This window comes from Ursus maritimus, unplaced genomic scaffold (genome assembly GCF_017311325.1).
Source record: "Ursus maritimus isolate PB19 unplaced genomic scaffold, ASM1731132v1 scaffold_19, whole genome shotgun sequence".
Lineage (NCBI taxonomy): Eukaryota > Metazoa > Chordata > Mammalia > Carnivora > Ursidae > Ursus > Ursus maritimus.
This window is the reverse complement of record NW_024424341.1, coordinates 43,019,112-43,034,835: the sequence shown is the minus strand read 5'-3', so window position 1 is coordinate 43,034,835 and position 15,724 is coordinate 43,019,112. Positions and strand designations below refer to the sequence as shown.

Here is a 15,724-nt window from a genome sequence, read left to right as displayed (position 1 = left end):
AAACGGCTGTAGTCCTTCTTAATTAAACCTCACTTGGTCATCACTGCGGCCGCAGGCTTCCCCAGCTCAACTTTTATTGTACCCTTTCCAGCGGGCGCGTAGTAATGGGTTCTAGCAAAGCGCTAATAAACACGGGAATGGAGCACCTGTGTGACCCAGATGCTGCGTGGGCTATTGGGAGTCTTGCTCCACCTCCCTCGGTGCGCTGGAAAGTGGGGGGCGGGGCGGGGGGTGACTCCCCGGGGGCACAGGCAGAAAATGATGGAGGTAACATTTGAACCCAGGGCCTCTCATTGCATCTTCCTAGGGGGCTTCTTCAGCCCTTGGTAGCCTCGGGGTGTTTGCACACCCATTAGTGTGGTTCGGCCCCGCCTCCTCCCTTCGGTTGGTCTTTGAGATTTCTCCTCTGGCCTCCCTGGGCCTCCGGAGAGGGACTCTGCATACCTTGTGACCTCCCGGGGCCAATGGCCACGGGCTTCGTGTGCAGGGCCTCTGCCTGCGTTTCCCCCCCCCCCCCCCCAGTAGCTCCTAGTCACTACGCAGAGGGCTCCCCTCGGAAGGAGGGATTCCCTGGCAGCCTTGGTCTGGTTTGCTATTGGCAGATGGGGGCCTCATCCTATTATATCAAGGCAAGGTGGTCCAGCCAGTGGTCCTCTTCTGTCAGAGGACTCCGGGCTGGATGCCATCTCCTAATGCATGGGAGGAATCAAAGAGTGCAACTCAAATGTGCGGCCACAGTTTGCCGTGGCCGCCGTATAGGTGGGAGTCCAGCAGAGGCCTGGAGCAAGCAGCATGTTTCTTTCATAGCAGCATATATAGTTATGTATGAATATGATTCCAGTTTCCTCCCCACTCCATCCTCCATGCTAGTTCCAAAGTGACACTCCCACGGCTCTCCACTTTGGGTGCGCTTACTACATGCCAGGCACTGTGCTGGGCACTCTACCTTTAATCACCCCATTTGATCCTTGCCCTAACTGGGAGAGGAGGGACAACTCTCGCTCCATATCAAGGAGCCCCAGAGAGGCCACGTGCCCCAGCCAGAGCTGCCTGGAGGGAGGGCAGAGCTGGGCTCATCATCCGTAGCCTTTTGATCCGGCAGCAAAGTCCCTGCAAATCACCCTTCACTTTGTGTCTCCCATTCAGGATCTCCTGTCCACCTTGGGAAGGGGAAGATGCACAGGCCCCATGGGTTAAGGAAGCTTTTGGCTCTCCATTCCCAGGCCCAGCTCGCACGCAGGGCACTATTAAAGCCCCTTATTGTGTGCCTGGCCCAGGGCTGGGCACTTTACATCTGCTGCACTCTGCAGTGCTCGAGAGACGGTGGACATGGGTGCCATCCCACATCCCAGATGTAGGAGGGATGGGCACTGCATCTGCTTCATCTGCCCTTGCCAAGTTCACAGCAGGAAAAGCCCCTCCTGAGGTCGGGAGTCGGGGTAGGTGGGAAGTGCTCAAAGCTCTCAAGCAGCCACAGAGAGGGGGCAGCCCAGAAACCAGCCTCAGCGGCCCCAAGGGAGCCCACCCTGAAACAGACTTACCGTATAGTATCCTCCACCCTCAACAACCCCCCCCCCACACACACACACACAAGCCCAGGTCCTGGTGAATCCAGGATTCACTCACCAATGGCTTAAATCCTCCTGCTCTGCAGTCTCCATCCTTCTTGAGGGAGGCCCAGCCCACTGTGTCCTCCAGCCAGGTAGACTCCTTGAAGCCCTCCCCAGTCTTGAGGTGAGGGAGAACAGTCCCTGCCCTGCTCCCACAGGGTAGGACCCAGTCACTCAGTACTCTTTCCACAGAAATCCCCTGAGGCGCAGCTCTCCTGGCCACTTCACATTCCACCCTGGGATGGGGCAAAAAGTTGCAAAGTTGATATTCACTAACATCTTTGCAAGTCCTGCAGAAATGAAAAGACATGCCCCTAATGTTCTATTCTCAGTATTTGGGGGGTCCATTTTAACTTCTTTTATACTAGTAAACATGAGCAAAGTCTTGCTGGACAGATACCCTGGGTGCACCAGCCACCCATAGGGCAGCTCATTCCAGAAAGCAGAGAGCAGTGTCATGGGGCAAGTATGGAAGGCCATTCAGGAGATGTTGGGAGTCTACTTTCTCTCATGTGGCCAATATGGGAACCTCAGGCAAAAATGGAACTTTTTTTTTTTTTTTTTTTTTTTTTTACTGTCCACACAGAATTCACCCTGGAGAGAAACCCAACTAAAGTGGTATCCCCAAGGACAGCTCAATCTTTTACAGACATTCATTCTGGAGAGAAATTCTGTTATTATGAAATCAATCCTTGGTAGACATAAGGGGATTGATGAGAGAGACAACCTCCACCACTGGTCAATATGCCACGGATGACTGCAACCATCAACAGGCCTTGATAGACTGGAAAACATTCAAACCAAAGAGAAACCCAATGGATATGGCAAGTATAATAAAACTTTCCATCAAGCCTCAACACAAAAGAATGCTTTCTGGAGAAAACCTAAGAATGTGACCAGTTGGGCTCAGTTCCACTGCAGTAATACAACCTTAAAGCATACTGACTGAAAACACGAAAACTAACTCCCTGCTCAAACCATACATCACAGGTTGGCAAGGGCACTACTCGTTACGTTCACATTCACTCATCAGGGTCCCTGACAACAGAACAGTCACTATCTCCAACATGGCTAACCACTAATATGAAAGATAGGAAGGGACATCTGAGGGTCTCACACCTCTCAATTGAATGCACAACCCAACAGAGCTGCAAGCTACTTCCTCTCACCACTCATTGGCCAAAATGAGTCACATTGAGGGTCTCATGAGGCTGAAGTCAACTGAAGCATGACTGGGGTTAGAGGGTCCACTACCAAGATGGCTCATTCATATGGTTGGCAAGTCGTTCCTGTCTAAAGGGTCTCTCCATGAGCTCCTGGAGTGTTCTCATGACATGGCAGTTGAATTCTCCCCCCCAGAACAAGCGATTTGAGAGTCCAAGTCACACACTGTCACTTATGCCATATTCTTTTGGTGACACAGACCATCACTGATTCAGTGTAGAAGAAAACTACACCAACAAGGGTGCGAACACCAAGAGGTGAGGATCATTGGCAGCCCTCTTGAAGGCTGGTTACTACACCATTTAGGAAGCATGCGGAAAAGCTTTTGCTGGTCGTCCAACTTCATCAAGCACCAGGAAGTCCATACGGGCAAAGACTTGAGTGGCTACTGGGAAGCCCAGGAGTATAGGAGCCTCTGAGCCCAGTCAAAACCAGAGACTTCATGCTGGGAGAACTCTTGAGTGTGTAAGGGGTATGAGGAGGCCCTTGGGAGAGGTCAAGTACAATGGATTATACTGGACCGTGAGTACTGCCAAGATGAACCTCAATATATAGGGAACATTGTGGTACAGATGGACTAAAATGCCCCATAATCCTCTTTCCTCTTCCTGCATCCACAAACCTACATTTCTTAGGCTTCCTGCAGTTACACAAAGTCACACGATTGAGTTCTGGCTAATGGAATGTGGGCAGAAGTGATGATAACATAAAATGGCCTACATCATCTTTTTTGCTTGTTTCATCAGCCAGCTGGACAGAGGAGATTCAGCAGAAAATTCTGAGGAGGATGTAAGGAATAGCAAAGACCCAAGATCGAAGGAACCTGGGTCCCTGAATCCAGGACAGCCTTCTGGGAGGGTCACTTGACCACTTCACACTGTGCCATGAGCAAAAAAGACATCTGTATTGTGTTGAGCCATTGAGATCCTGGGATTGTTACTGCAGTTATAGTTACCTGCTGCTAAAGGATACATCTTTTTGTTTGTCTGTTTAAAATTTATTTATTTGAGAGAGAGAGAAAGCATAGGGGGGAGGAGCAGAGGGAGGGGGACAAAGAAACTCAAACAGACTCCATGCTGAGGAAACAGCCTGATGTGGGGTTTGATCCCAGGACCCTGAGATCAAGACCTGAGTAGAAACCAGAGATCAAGACACTTAACGACTGAGCTACCCAGATGCCCCAGATACATCTTTTTTTAAAAGTTTTTTTTAAACTTTTTTTTAAAAAAACTGAAATCGTGACTCTTGTGCAAATATGAAATGAACATGTGTCGAATATTTTATCAGTAAGATACAACCAGTTTTTTGAAGATGGAAGAGGGACCATAAGCAAGGAATACAAAGAATGCAGTTACAGATGCTGAAAAAGGCAAAGATCTGGATTCTCCCCTAGGACCTCCAGAAGGACATCAGCCCTGCTGACACTTTGATTTCAGTTCAGTGATACTGATTTCAGACTTCTGGCACCAGAACTGTGAATGAATACACTTCCATTGTTTTAAGCCATAAGTTTGTGGTAATTTGTTACAAGAAACAAATTCCTGTAATTTGTTACAGGAAACTCATACACTGTCCTTCATTCTGCTTCTCATGTGGTCTCCATTGTCTGACAAGTTCTCCCTTCATGGGGACAAGAAGGCTGCAGCTGTACTAACTGACAGCTAATCAAGGTTCAAAGTTCCATAGAAAATAGGAGCGCTAATAGTTCGGAAAGAACTACCTGCCCGGTGAAACCCATAGGTCGAAGTTCCTCCCGTATTGATCGTGAGTCAGTCGTGAGGGCCAAGGGGAATGGAACGCTGATATACCTGAGTCACGCATCCGCACTTGTCCAAACCACCTGGATTCAGAGTGGGGGCAGCCGAGAAACTTCCATACAGCCAACAGTGATTCCAGCTTGGACGCCTTGTCCCCCAAGGAAGGGCCGCCGGGCCAGTGCGTAGGTACGTGAGATGCGCACCGCCTCCCTGCCAGGCCCTACTGGACAAGGTCCATGGGGTTGTAAAGAGGACCTGCTGGCCAGAGAATGGACAGGGGTGAGGAGTGTGCAGAACAGTTCTTTCCCCAGATTCCTGTGTCTGAGACCCTGGCGACCCTGAGCGTCTGGGCGTGTGAATGAGGCAGGGAGGGGCTAAGGAAAAGGGCGGCGCGTACCCACGGCAACGGAGGACACTGCAGGGGTCGGGGGCAGCAGGACCATCCCTATAGAACACGAAGGACGCGGGCCTGCGGCTGGGGACCAACTACGCAGCTGCGCAGGCTCAGTGGGGAGCACCGCGAGGCGCAAGGTCGCGCCAGGGGAGCACCTCCATGGACACCCTGCCCTCACCCCCACCCAGTTCCCGCGGCTTGAGCTGGGTGCTGACCGGGGCGCTGTCCTAGCCCGGCCGCACCACGTGGACGCCCGGGCGTGCCGAGGGCGCTGAGCGAGACCAGCTGCTCCGACCCGGGCCCGCGGCTCCCCCCACCGCAGCGCCGCGCAGGTAGGGCAGGGCGGGGCCGGGCGCTCTCTCGGACCACCGAGAGCGAGGCCTTCGCGCCGCCCAGAGGGCCCCGGAAGTGGCTCTGCCGACCAGGGTCGGGGCGGAAGCGAGAGTCGGTGGGCGCGCGCCGCTGCCCCGAGTCGCCCGTGGCTCGTCCGCCCGCACCCTGTGTTTCACTGCCCGCTCTTCGGTTCCGTGAGCCTCCTCGGTCATTTACTTCTGTAGCATCCCTTCCTCCTGCTCGTTCATTCCTTCACGTGTTCATTCATCCCCCCGCTTTCTGGTTCCGCGCTCGGCGCCCTGAGCTGCACGGTCATCTGCTCCGATTCGTTTGCCCATCCATCCATCCATCCATCCATCCATCCATCCATCCATCCATCCATCCATCCGTTCCCTGGGATGCGCCACCATTCCTTCCTCCGTTCATTCTTCGTTCACGCGGATTTCCTCACCGCGCTGCTTCAGGGCTCGCCAGGCCGGTTCGCGCTTCCAATCCTTTGCACGTGCCTTCCCCGCGCGAGCATCCAGCCTCCGCTCTCACTTGCCAGGTGTGCTCCAAGCCCAGCGCTTCCTGAGACCAAAACCCCCATTGGGCATCTCCTGAGCAGTGTCCCTCCCCTTCTAACACTCAGTATTTTTTTTCATCCAGCCCCCAATAGGGGAGAGCCCAGGCCTTGGGGGCTGGGGAGAGACACAAAGAGATGAGAGCCAGTTGTTGGCGTGGGAGATGGGGCCTGACTGGGGCGGAGAGCGGGTGACCACAAACCATGGTGAGTAGGCATTCTAGGGGAAAACGTGGAGGACGAGGCTTTCAGGCAGAAAATGGGCACACAAGGTCGGTGTGAAGACGGTGGGGAGGCTGGAGCAGTGAAGGCAATCGGGAACGACCCTCAGGGATTTGGATACTATCCCAAGATGGGCCGACTCCCAGGCAGGGAGGCCCAGCTAGAGGGGACAGAGGACTGGGCAGCTCCGAAGCATAGGTCTTGGCTGGAGGGATACCCCTGCCAGGCTCCATCCTTAGAAACATGGGAATCCTGAAGGCAGGTCTTCTGGTCTTTGAAGAAACAAAGGTTTTTATTGAATTCTGATGACTTGTAAAAAAAACAAAACAAAACAAAAAAACTGTTGAGAGAAGTATAAATTCACATCTGTAAGAAATAATACAAATAGGTCCCATGTACCCTTTACCCAGTTTTGTCCAGTGGTAGCATTTTGCAAAACTGTAGTATGATAACCATCTATTCAAATGGATCAAGATCCTGAATATTTCCACCGCCTCTGATGCCTCCTCTTGCCCTTTTAGCCACACCTGCTTCCCTCCTGCCTCCACCTCCTCCTCAACCTTTGGTTTTCTGTTTTCTATTTCTACAATTTTGTCATTTCAACAATGTTATATACATGTAATCATATAATAAGTAACCTTTTAAAATTAGCCATTGACTTTTTTTTATTAACCCTTTTAATGTGTACAGTCGCTGTTTTTTTCATATATTCACATTTTGTGCAACCATCACCAGTCTAATTCCAGAACATTTTCATCACCCTAAAAGAAACTCCATACCCATTCATCAAACTCCCCATTCCTTCTTCCCCAGCTCCTGGCAGCCATTAATCTACTTTATGTTTCTTACAGATTTGCCTCTCCTGGACATTTGAGATAAATAGAATCATATAATGTGAAGTCTTTTGTGTCTTGATTCTTTCATTTAGCATAGTGTTTTCAAGGTTTATGTATCTTATAGGCTGTATCTGTGTTTCATTCCTTTTTATGGCAGAATAGTGTTTGATTGTAGGTATCCACCACACTTTGTTTATCCATTCATCAGTTGATGGACATTGGCCTATTATCACTTTTTGGCTATTATAGTAATTATATATTATACATATGTATGTATACATATATGTATTATATATTATAGTAATACTTGTATGACATTCATGTGCAAACTTCTGCATGGATATGGTTTCATTTTATTTTTAAAATTTTGCATGGGGAGTTTTTTTTTTTTTTTTTTTTTTTTTTTTGCGCTTCTCAACTCCTTGATATGTTTAAAACTTTGACCAGGGGAAAGAAAGAGGAAGAGAGAAAAAGAAATGGGGAAAAGCTCAAATTCTTCTTAGCAACAGTTTCCTCACGGCCAGTACCGGCACAGATCTCCATTTTTGAAAAATTTGAAAATACAAGATTAAGGAGGGAAAAAATGGAAAAAGGATACCCCAAGGGAGGTCGTATAGCTCTTTGTTTTCATTTGTGCAGTGGCCACCTGCCGAGAGCTTATGCTAAAGATATAGTAGAAAAACCAGTTTGCGAGCCCCGGGGGATATGGCACAGACTTCGCAGTATGAGCAGCTGGGAACCCTAAGCTAGCTGGGGCAGAAAGCCGCCCACCCAGATACCTGATTTTTCCTNCTGATAACCCACAGGGTCGGTACCAACATAGATAAGAATATGCTTTGCTTTGTTTGCTCAACCTTGATGTACTGTAGGCTTTAAGTCTTCCTTTGATTACCCTTGATTGTCTTTGTTTATTGCCAATAAAAATGTGAGGCTCTAGCTGCTCCAGACGATTGCATTCCGTGGAGCGGTTGGTCCCCTGCTCCCTGGTTTTCTTCACAGCTAACTGGTCGGTGCGTCATTCTTCGAATCGCTGCCTTACTGCTGCCTTACCGTGGCACATGTGTGTGCAAAAAAGCTGCCTGGACACATTTTCATTTATTGCTGGGTCACATGGGAACTCCGTTTAATCATTTAAGGAGGAACCCTGTTAACCATTTAAGGGACTGCCAGCGTGTTTTCCACATAGGCCACACCGTTTTACATTCCCACCAGCATCTGATTACTTTTGAACATTGGAAGCTCATTTAAATTTTTAAAAAAGCATGTTGGAAGGGGGTAGTCAAGCAAGATCTGTCTGCTAGCCAAATCTGGCTGTCCAGTTTGCAGACTTGGGCGTTCTATGTGGGGGATGAATGAGCCAAGAAGTTGAAGAAGCCGGGGTGGAGGCCCCTGAGAAAAGCAGGGATGGGGGAGGGGATGGTACAGAAGACCACAGACTGGGCACCTCCGTGTATCTCTCAAGCACATCGACACACAGGTGGGGACACTTGCTTCCTGACTCACTGATAGACACAAGCACCCAGGCCCGCAGACCCCACTTATTCCCAGAGGGCCCTCAGGAGGGGCCTTCATGGCCTGGCTGTGCTCACAGGCTCACCTTTGTGTCTCCAGGTCCAGAGGAAGTGCCCTGTCACATGTGGCTGCCCTGCCTGGGAAGGGGAATGATGGCTGCCCACAGGAGCAAGGCATCAGCTCTGGCCCCTGGGGTCCTTCAGAGCACACCATCCGCAGTGGTGGGTGAGCCCAGCTCTGAGACCCCTAGCCAGCGCTTCTGGGGGTTCTGCTATGAGGAGGAAGAGGGGCCCCATGAGGCCCTGGCCGGACTCCGAGAGCTGTGCCGCCAGTGGCTGTGGCCGGAGGCATGCCCCAAAGAGCAGATGCTGGGGCTCCTGGTGCTGGAGCAGTTTCTGGGCGTGCTGCCCCCTGAGATCAACAAATCCAGGGTGGGTCACACAGTGTGGAATTAATCAGTGATGGAGAACCAGCTAATAGCTCCTCGTAAGAGCCAGGATGCACCTCCAGGAGGACCAAATAATGTCAACTCTAGAATATCCAGACCCAGGCAGATTCCACCTGGGCCCTCGTACCTGGGGTGGGCTATGATGGGGAGGGGCCATGCTGGGCTTCCAGGTGGGCCTGGGCCCTGCAGGGCAGAGCTCAGCATCCCCACAGGGAAAAGGGTCCTGCAGTCTTCAGGTGTTTAGAGATGACAGACATGCAGACAGGAAGTCAGTGGGAGGACAGGCCCCCGCCTGGCCTCATCTCCTTCACATCCAACCCAGGAGTGATAGTTACCCCATCTGCTGCCAAGTCCAAGCAGCGGAGCACTAAGAACAAGACAGTTACAGGTGCCTCACACTTTGTATTATTTATTTTTATTTTATTTTTCACTTATTGTTTTATTAACTAATTATTTATAAATATTAATATTCATTTAGCCTATCCTATTTATTTTATTTTTCATTTTATTTATTTGCATTTATTTGTTATGTCGACACAAAATGAACAAACCTTTTAAAACATTTTAAAGTGAAAGGAAACGAGTTTTATTTGAGCCCAAGTGAGGATAGTTGCCCATGATGCAGTCTGCACAAAGAGGAGAATGCTCTGGGGAAGGGACATTTGGTATATGGTTATATATGTTTTTTTTTATTTTATTCTTTATTTTTAAAGATTTTATTTATCTGACAGAGAGACAGCCAGCAGGAGAGGGAACACAAGCAGGGGGAGTGGGAGAGGAAGAAGCAGGCTTCCCACTGAGCAGGGAGCCCGATGCGGGGCTCGATCCCAGGACCCTGGGATCACGCCCCGAGCCAAAGGCAGATGCTTAACGACTGACTAAGCCACCCAGGCTCCCCATGGTTATATATGTTTTTAAAGAGTTACAAATCATCATGATGAAGGATATTCCAGAAAGTTATAGACTTTATCTTTTTAGTATGTGAAGGTCGTATGACTTCAATCTTACGGGAACCAGAGTTTTTCTGTTTTTCTTATCTTTATGCTTAGAACGTTCCTTTTTTGTTTCTTGTTTGCTTGTTTGCTATTTTAACAAGTAGACATACAACAAGCACACACATGTGCTTGGGGCAGAGACAGAGCCCATGCTTTGAGGTTATGTGGAGTCATCTTGATCTTGGTAAAATATTAAAGTGTAGCTTCCCTGGGAGCCCTGGAGCAGGGCCCACAAATGTTAAATGTTGAAAATTTCCTTTATCATTTCCTCCTTTTGAGCAATAATTTTTTCCTTAGAAAGTATTGGTGATCAACCTTACGTTTGTATGTCCCTTGAAACCAGGGTGTGACTGACTTGTCTGCCTTGGGTCCATGAAACATCAAATCCCTAGTTGCTAGATATCTATATCTATCTATCTATCTATCTATCTATCTATCTATCTATCATCTATCTATCAATCATCTATCTATATCAAATGAAAATGAATGAATATACGTATATATTCATTCATTCATTCATTGATTCATTCATTCATTCATTCACTTTCATTCGTTTTTACCAACAGTTCCTCGTTGTGAGATAGGGAAACTGAAGAACCCCATGAAAACCTACTTTTTGCCCCTTTTCCTGCTTCTATTCTTGCTAGGACCTGCACCCTCACTTTACACACACCTCAGAATGCAAATAGGGTATGTCTTCCTTGTAGGGGACAAGTAGTTAATGATTTCTCTAGAATAGATAATACCTAAGGAAGGACCAGGTGAGAATGACGGGATGAAGCCATCATATGTGTATCCAGGCCAACGGGGCTAGACGTCTCCACGCCAAGACCCCCTGACTCCAAGGAATAACACCTGGGCCTTCATCTTTATTCTAGTCAGTTCCTGGATGCCTGGGGGACACATACCCTAGATCTTCATCCTCAGTAAAAGCCCCCAGACCCCAAACAACGAGGAGACTCATACTCTTTCCCTTTCTGAGTCTCCCAGACACTCCGTCTCTAACTGCTATCTCTATATCTTCAATAAATTCTGCTCTCACTTCTTGCTGGCTCACATTTGATTTCCAACCTACATGAAGCCAAGGACCTTCTTATCTGGTCCTGTGGGACCACCTCTGGGTCCCTGGACATGGCCTGCTGGCATCATTTGGGGGGAACTTATGGTACGTAAATGGTGGGAAGCTTAAAAGTGATATATGTTCTCTATTAAAGTCCAATTGATGAGCAAACACAGTACGTGTGCCTGGCTTAGATCATCTGGTTTTGCACTTGGAAAAACATTTATAACACAGATACATGGATGGTAAAAGAATTCCAATAAGTACAGTTTGAAGGAACCAATGCAAACTTGGAATAGACTTGAACAAAGAGAACGGAAAAATCCAAAGAATCCTTCACATACATCTTGACAAAAGAGTAAGGAAATGTATGATTATTTATGAGGAAAGATGGAGCGTGTGTATTGAGCAAACGTAGATGTCACATACATGTTCTGTATTTATGGATGTTTCTGTGATCTGTCCCACATAACCAACCACGTGGCCCTGCATACACACAGGCCGGCTAAGGAATGTTGTTTGTGAGACTCGTGCTGTGTGAATAACCCTGGGAGCCTGGTTGCTTGAAGTATATTATCTGACCTCCAGGTCAGAACTGGCCCTTCTGGTTTGGGTGCCAAGAGCTACAAATCTTGTCTCACGCTTCCTCCTGCTCCAGGCAGGCCTGGCCCCCCAGAATGGAATCTGGGAGGGAAGGCAGACACACAGAGCCCAGGCTCCTTGAAAATACAGAAACATGATACCACGGAAATGCAGTTCACTCCAAACTGCACGCAGGCAAATGATGTTTAATTTCAAACCCTCTTCTCTGCCCTATAAATATGGCCTTACAGGGATATCAGTTGGAAGTCTCACTTGAGTGGAGGACACTCGGCCCAGGCCTCTCAGTCAGGACCGCAGCCTGGCTGTGTCCACAGGGCTTCCTCAGCTCACAAGGTTGGATGTTGTAAGTACCCAGTTTTAAGGATTCTATTTATTTATTTGAGAGAGAGAGAGAGAGAGAGACCAGGAATGGGGGGAGGGGCAGAGGGAGAGGGAGAAGCAGGCTCCCCACTGAGCCGGGAGCCCGATGTGGGGCTCGATCCCAGGACCCCAGGATCATGACCTGAGCTGAAGGCAGACACTTAACTGACTGAGCCACTCAGGAATCCCATGCAACTCTTGATCTCAGGGTTGTGAGTTCAAGCCCCACATTGGGTATACAGATTACTTAAAAATAAAAATAAAAATCTTAAAAAAAATTCTCTGTCTCCTGTCTTTTCCTCTGGGTGCTTTGTAGCCCTCTGGAAGAAGAGCAGGCAGTGGGTTGGGGATTTGTCCTGGTGCTTATTCTTGGAGGAGGGGGTGTGGATTGAGGATTTCTAGTGTCTGCCTGTCTTCCTCCTCCTTTTCCTCATTATTCTGACCATTGGGAAGGGGGTCAGGTGTCTTAAATTTTTGTTCATCTGTACCTCTTTCAATCCAGTCCCTTCCTATGATGCATCTTTATTATGGAGTAACGTAAAAGTCTGAATGTAGGAAATTTTATCCCAGATCATGGGAACTTGAAAAACATTTGGGTTACTTTTTATCCTTCTGAGTTTTAGAATGCCCAATTTTTATAAGCACTCGCCTTTAAACCAATGAAATAGAGCTCCTCTACAAATTTGATTCAGCAATACCATCCATACCATACCATAGAGAAAATACTTCCCATTTATAACACACACAGATACATGTACACAAACAAGGTGCAAACAAAATTTAGCCTTTGTTTCACAATTATCTGTGCAGAGGACATTAAAGGCGCAATTTCCAAATATACCCCTTTTATGAAAACAAATCCGATGGTAAGATAGCATTATAATTTATGGATCCATTTATCAGTTATCTTCCATTTCCAGTTAGTACATGGCCCGTTGTGTGCAAAGATACCAAACGCTCTAGCAACGAACAAACCAAATGAAGCCCAGAGCACCTCTGGGATTTTTGGTTCTTCCCCAAAAGTTGAGGACTTCACTGACGTAACCAAATGGCTTCCTAATTTCTGGTTAGTCTTACAGTTGGCTTTCTGTAATTGTGCACACACAAAAACGAATTGAGACATGTCAAAAGAACCCCATTGGGGCCACCTGAGACTCAGGTTATCCTTACCTTTTCCCACTGCGGTGAGCACTTGCAAGTAGAGGCTCTGAATGTATGTACAGAGAGTCTGCCTGAGTTTCCTGGGTGGTTGTTGGCTTTCTGGGTGTTTTTCTGGCTTTTGAAGCACAGTTTGCCATTCCTTTTAGTTTTGGTTTTATTTTTAGAATAAGGTTTCAATAAGATCTAAGGATATTAAGAGTGGTGGATCGAGAGGGAGCTGCTTGTCAGTGTTACTTCCGCACGGCCGTGATAGGCTCTCTGTGCCTCCGTTTCTCCTTGTAAGGTCTAGGACCATGGAGGGGCTTGGAGCACCGCGTGATCAATCCTTACTGTGCACCCTGGATGAGCCAATCATTAATTGCCTTACGAGATGGGACATTCCAGTGGGACAGCTACATGTCTGGGGAATATCCTCAGACACTTCTGCTAGGCTTTCATTCACCTGAAAGCACCATTTAACTCGAAGGGGCAAGTGTCCTTTCTCTTTGGAGCTGAGTTATTCAGTCTCCCATATTTCTAACCAGAAAATTTACTCAAGCCTTCTATATTAATAACATCCATTAGCATAATGCCAAATTAAAACAATCAACCCATCAACTTCCCCGCTCCCAGGTTGTTCCCACCTAGAGGACATTAACGGTAACCTTTAACACTTCAAATACAAGTCAAGATTGTCAACTCAAATTGAGGAGGTCCAGAGAGCAGGACATCACCAGACACACCTGTGAGGTGCTCAGGAGCCGGAGCGACACAGAGGCCCAGGCTCGTACGGTGTGCTGAGTTCTAGATGATTCCCAGGTGTTCTCTTAAATAAATAAAAAAATACAATCTTTTAAAAAAATGAGTTACAAATCATCCTAATGAAGGACATTCCAGCAAGTTTCAGACTTTATCTTACTGTTTTAGTATGAGCAAGTCTGTATGAATTTAATCTTATGGGGCCCAGGGAGGATTTTTTGTTTCTCTTATCTTTACGTTTGGAATGCTCCTTTTTGTTTTGTTGTTGTTTTAATGAAGCAGACATACAATGTGTGCTCAGGGCAGAAACAGAGCCCATGCTTTAAGGTTTTGTGCGGTCATTTTGACGTTAGTAAATGTTAAAGTGTAGCTTCCCTGGGAGCCCTGGAGCAGGGCCCACAAACATTAAAAGTGGAAAATTTCCTTGATCAGTTAGTATTTATTACATTAATTTAATTTAATTTTTATTTTAAAATTGTATTTCTTGTATTTTAAGTCATTTCACTTGCTAATGTTATTTGTTATAGTTTGTGATGAGACGCTGTTGGGATCAGGACCCTAAGAAGAGGCCCTGCTTTTCAGGTTCTTGTCTGGCCCGACCTGCCCAAGGGACTGGGGAGCTGGGCGGGGCTGGAGCTCATGGGGGGCAGGGCTGGAGTGCATGGGGGGCAGGGCAGAGGTTGGAGAGCGCAGGAGAGGAGGTGGCTGCAGCCCAGGCCACTCCTGAGGGCTCTGCGAGGCGCTGGGGCACGGTCTGCATCATAGTGCTGGAGGAGGGCAGTGGGGGAGCGGGCAGCAGAGGGCAGCTGAGGGCTGCGGCTGCTCTCTGCTCCCCTGTGGGAGGTCAGGTAGAAAACCCACACCAGAAGGGTCTGGGCCTCGCTCTCCTGCTTCTGAGTTCTCTGCTTAGGCTGGTCCATCCAGGGCCACAGCATCCTCATTTGTAAAATGTTCCCAGACGGTGAGATCACGGGCATGGATGGACCTTGAGGGCACCCACCCCTTTAGCGACTGTGGAAGCGCACATCTGTAACTGTGAGCACTCAGAGATCACCCACCTAGTCCTGCCCCTTCATTTATGGAAAAGGACTGACCCTCAGAGGGCTAGGGACCTGCTACATGTGGGCCCATGAGCCGGGCCGGAGCATATGTATGGCTGTATGTGAGTCCAGGAATGGATTTGGGGTGGGGGGCATGGGGAATGTTAGGGTATCTAAAATGGAGAAGGGACTGGTGGCCAGCCTGTTGCTTCTTTTTCTGTCTCTCTCCTTCGTGGAGCAGACATCACAGTCGAGACAGACATGCTGCTGTCCCTGCTGCAAAGTCCTGTGGCAGACCCAGAGAGTGAGGCTCTGGCCAGGAAGGTGTCCTGCAAGTTGTCTCTGCACCGGCCTGGGGAGGTGAGTTGGGGCAGGGCGAGGCTGGGGGGGGGGGGGGGGTGGGGGGGGGGGTGTCTCTGAACAGCTAGGTGGCCTTTGGCAAGTCATCTGACATCTCCGATCCTGTTTCTTCATCTGTAAAATGAGGACGATGTTTGCACTGATCCCAGAAGGTTGTGAGAAATATATAAATGACTGAATCCCCAGAAAGTGCTTGGGAAAAGCTCAGCACATTTCCTTTAACGTATCTTCTTCTTGTTTAATGCCCCTGTCTCCTCCTGTCCCTGCCTCCCTTTCCTCTATCAATGTCTTCCATCTTCCTGGCTCCCTCATATTTATTTTATTCCTTCCTTCCTTCCTTCCTTCCTTCCTTCCTTCCTTCCTTCCTCCCCCCCTCCCTCCCTCCCTCCCTTCCTTTTGATTTATTTACTTTAGAAAGAGCGAACATATGGGGGAGGAGCAGAGGGAGAGGGAGAGGGAGAGAGAGAATCCTTTTTTTTTTTTTTTTAAAGATTTTATTTATTTTTTCA

The 15,724-nt window shown here is 48.3% G+C and overlaps 1 protein-coding gene across 1 annotated transcript in view; it reads left to right on the top strand.

The window, feature by feature from the left end:
• Positions 1 to 8,602: 8,602 nt before the first annotated feature.
• A1BG (alpha-1-B glycoprotein) overlaps positions 8,603 to 15,724 on the top strand; it is a 12,834-nt gene continuing 5,712 nt past the window's right edge. Inside the window, 1 exon segment of the mRNA XM_040634383.1 lies at positions 8,603 to 8,885. Within this exon segment, the coding sequence (XP_040490317.1) occupies positions 8,603 to 8,885 (283 nt within the window).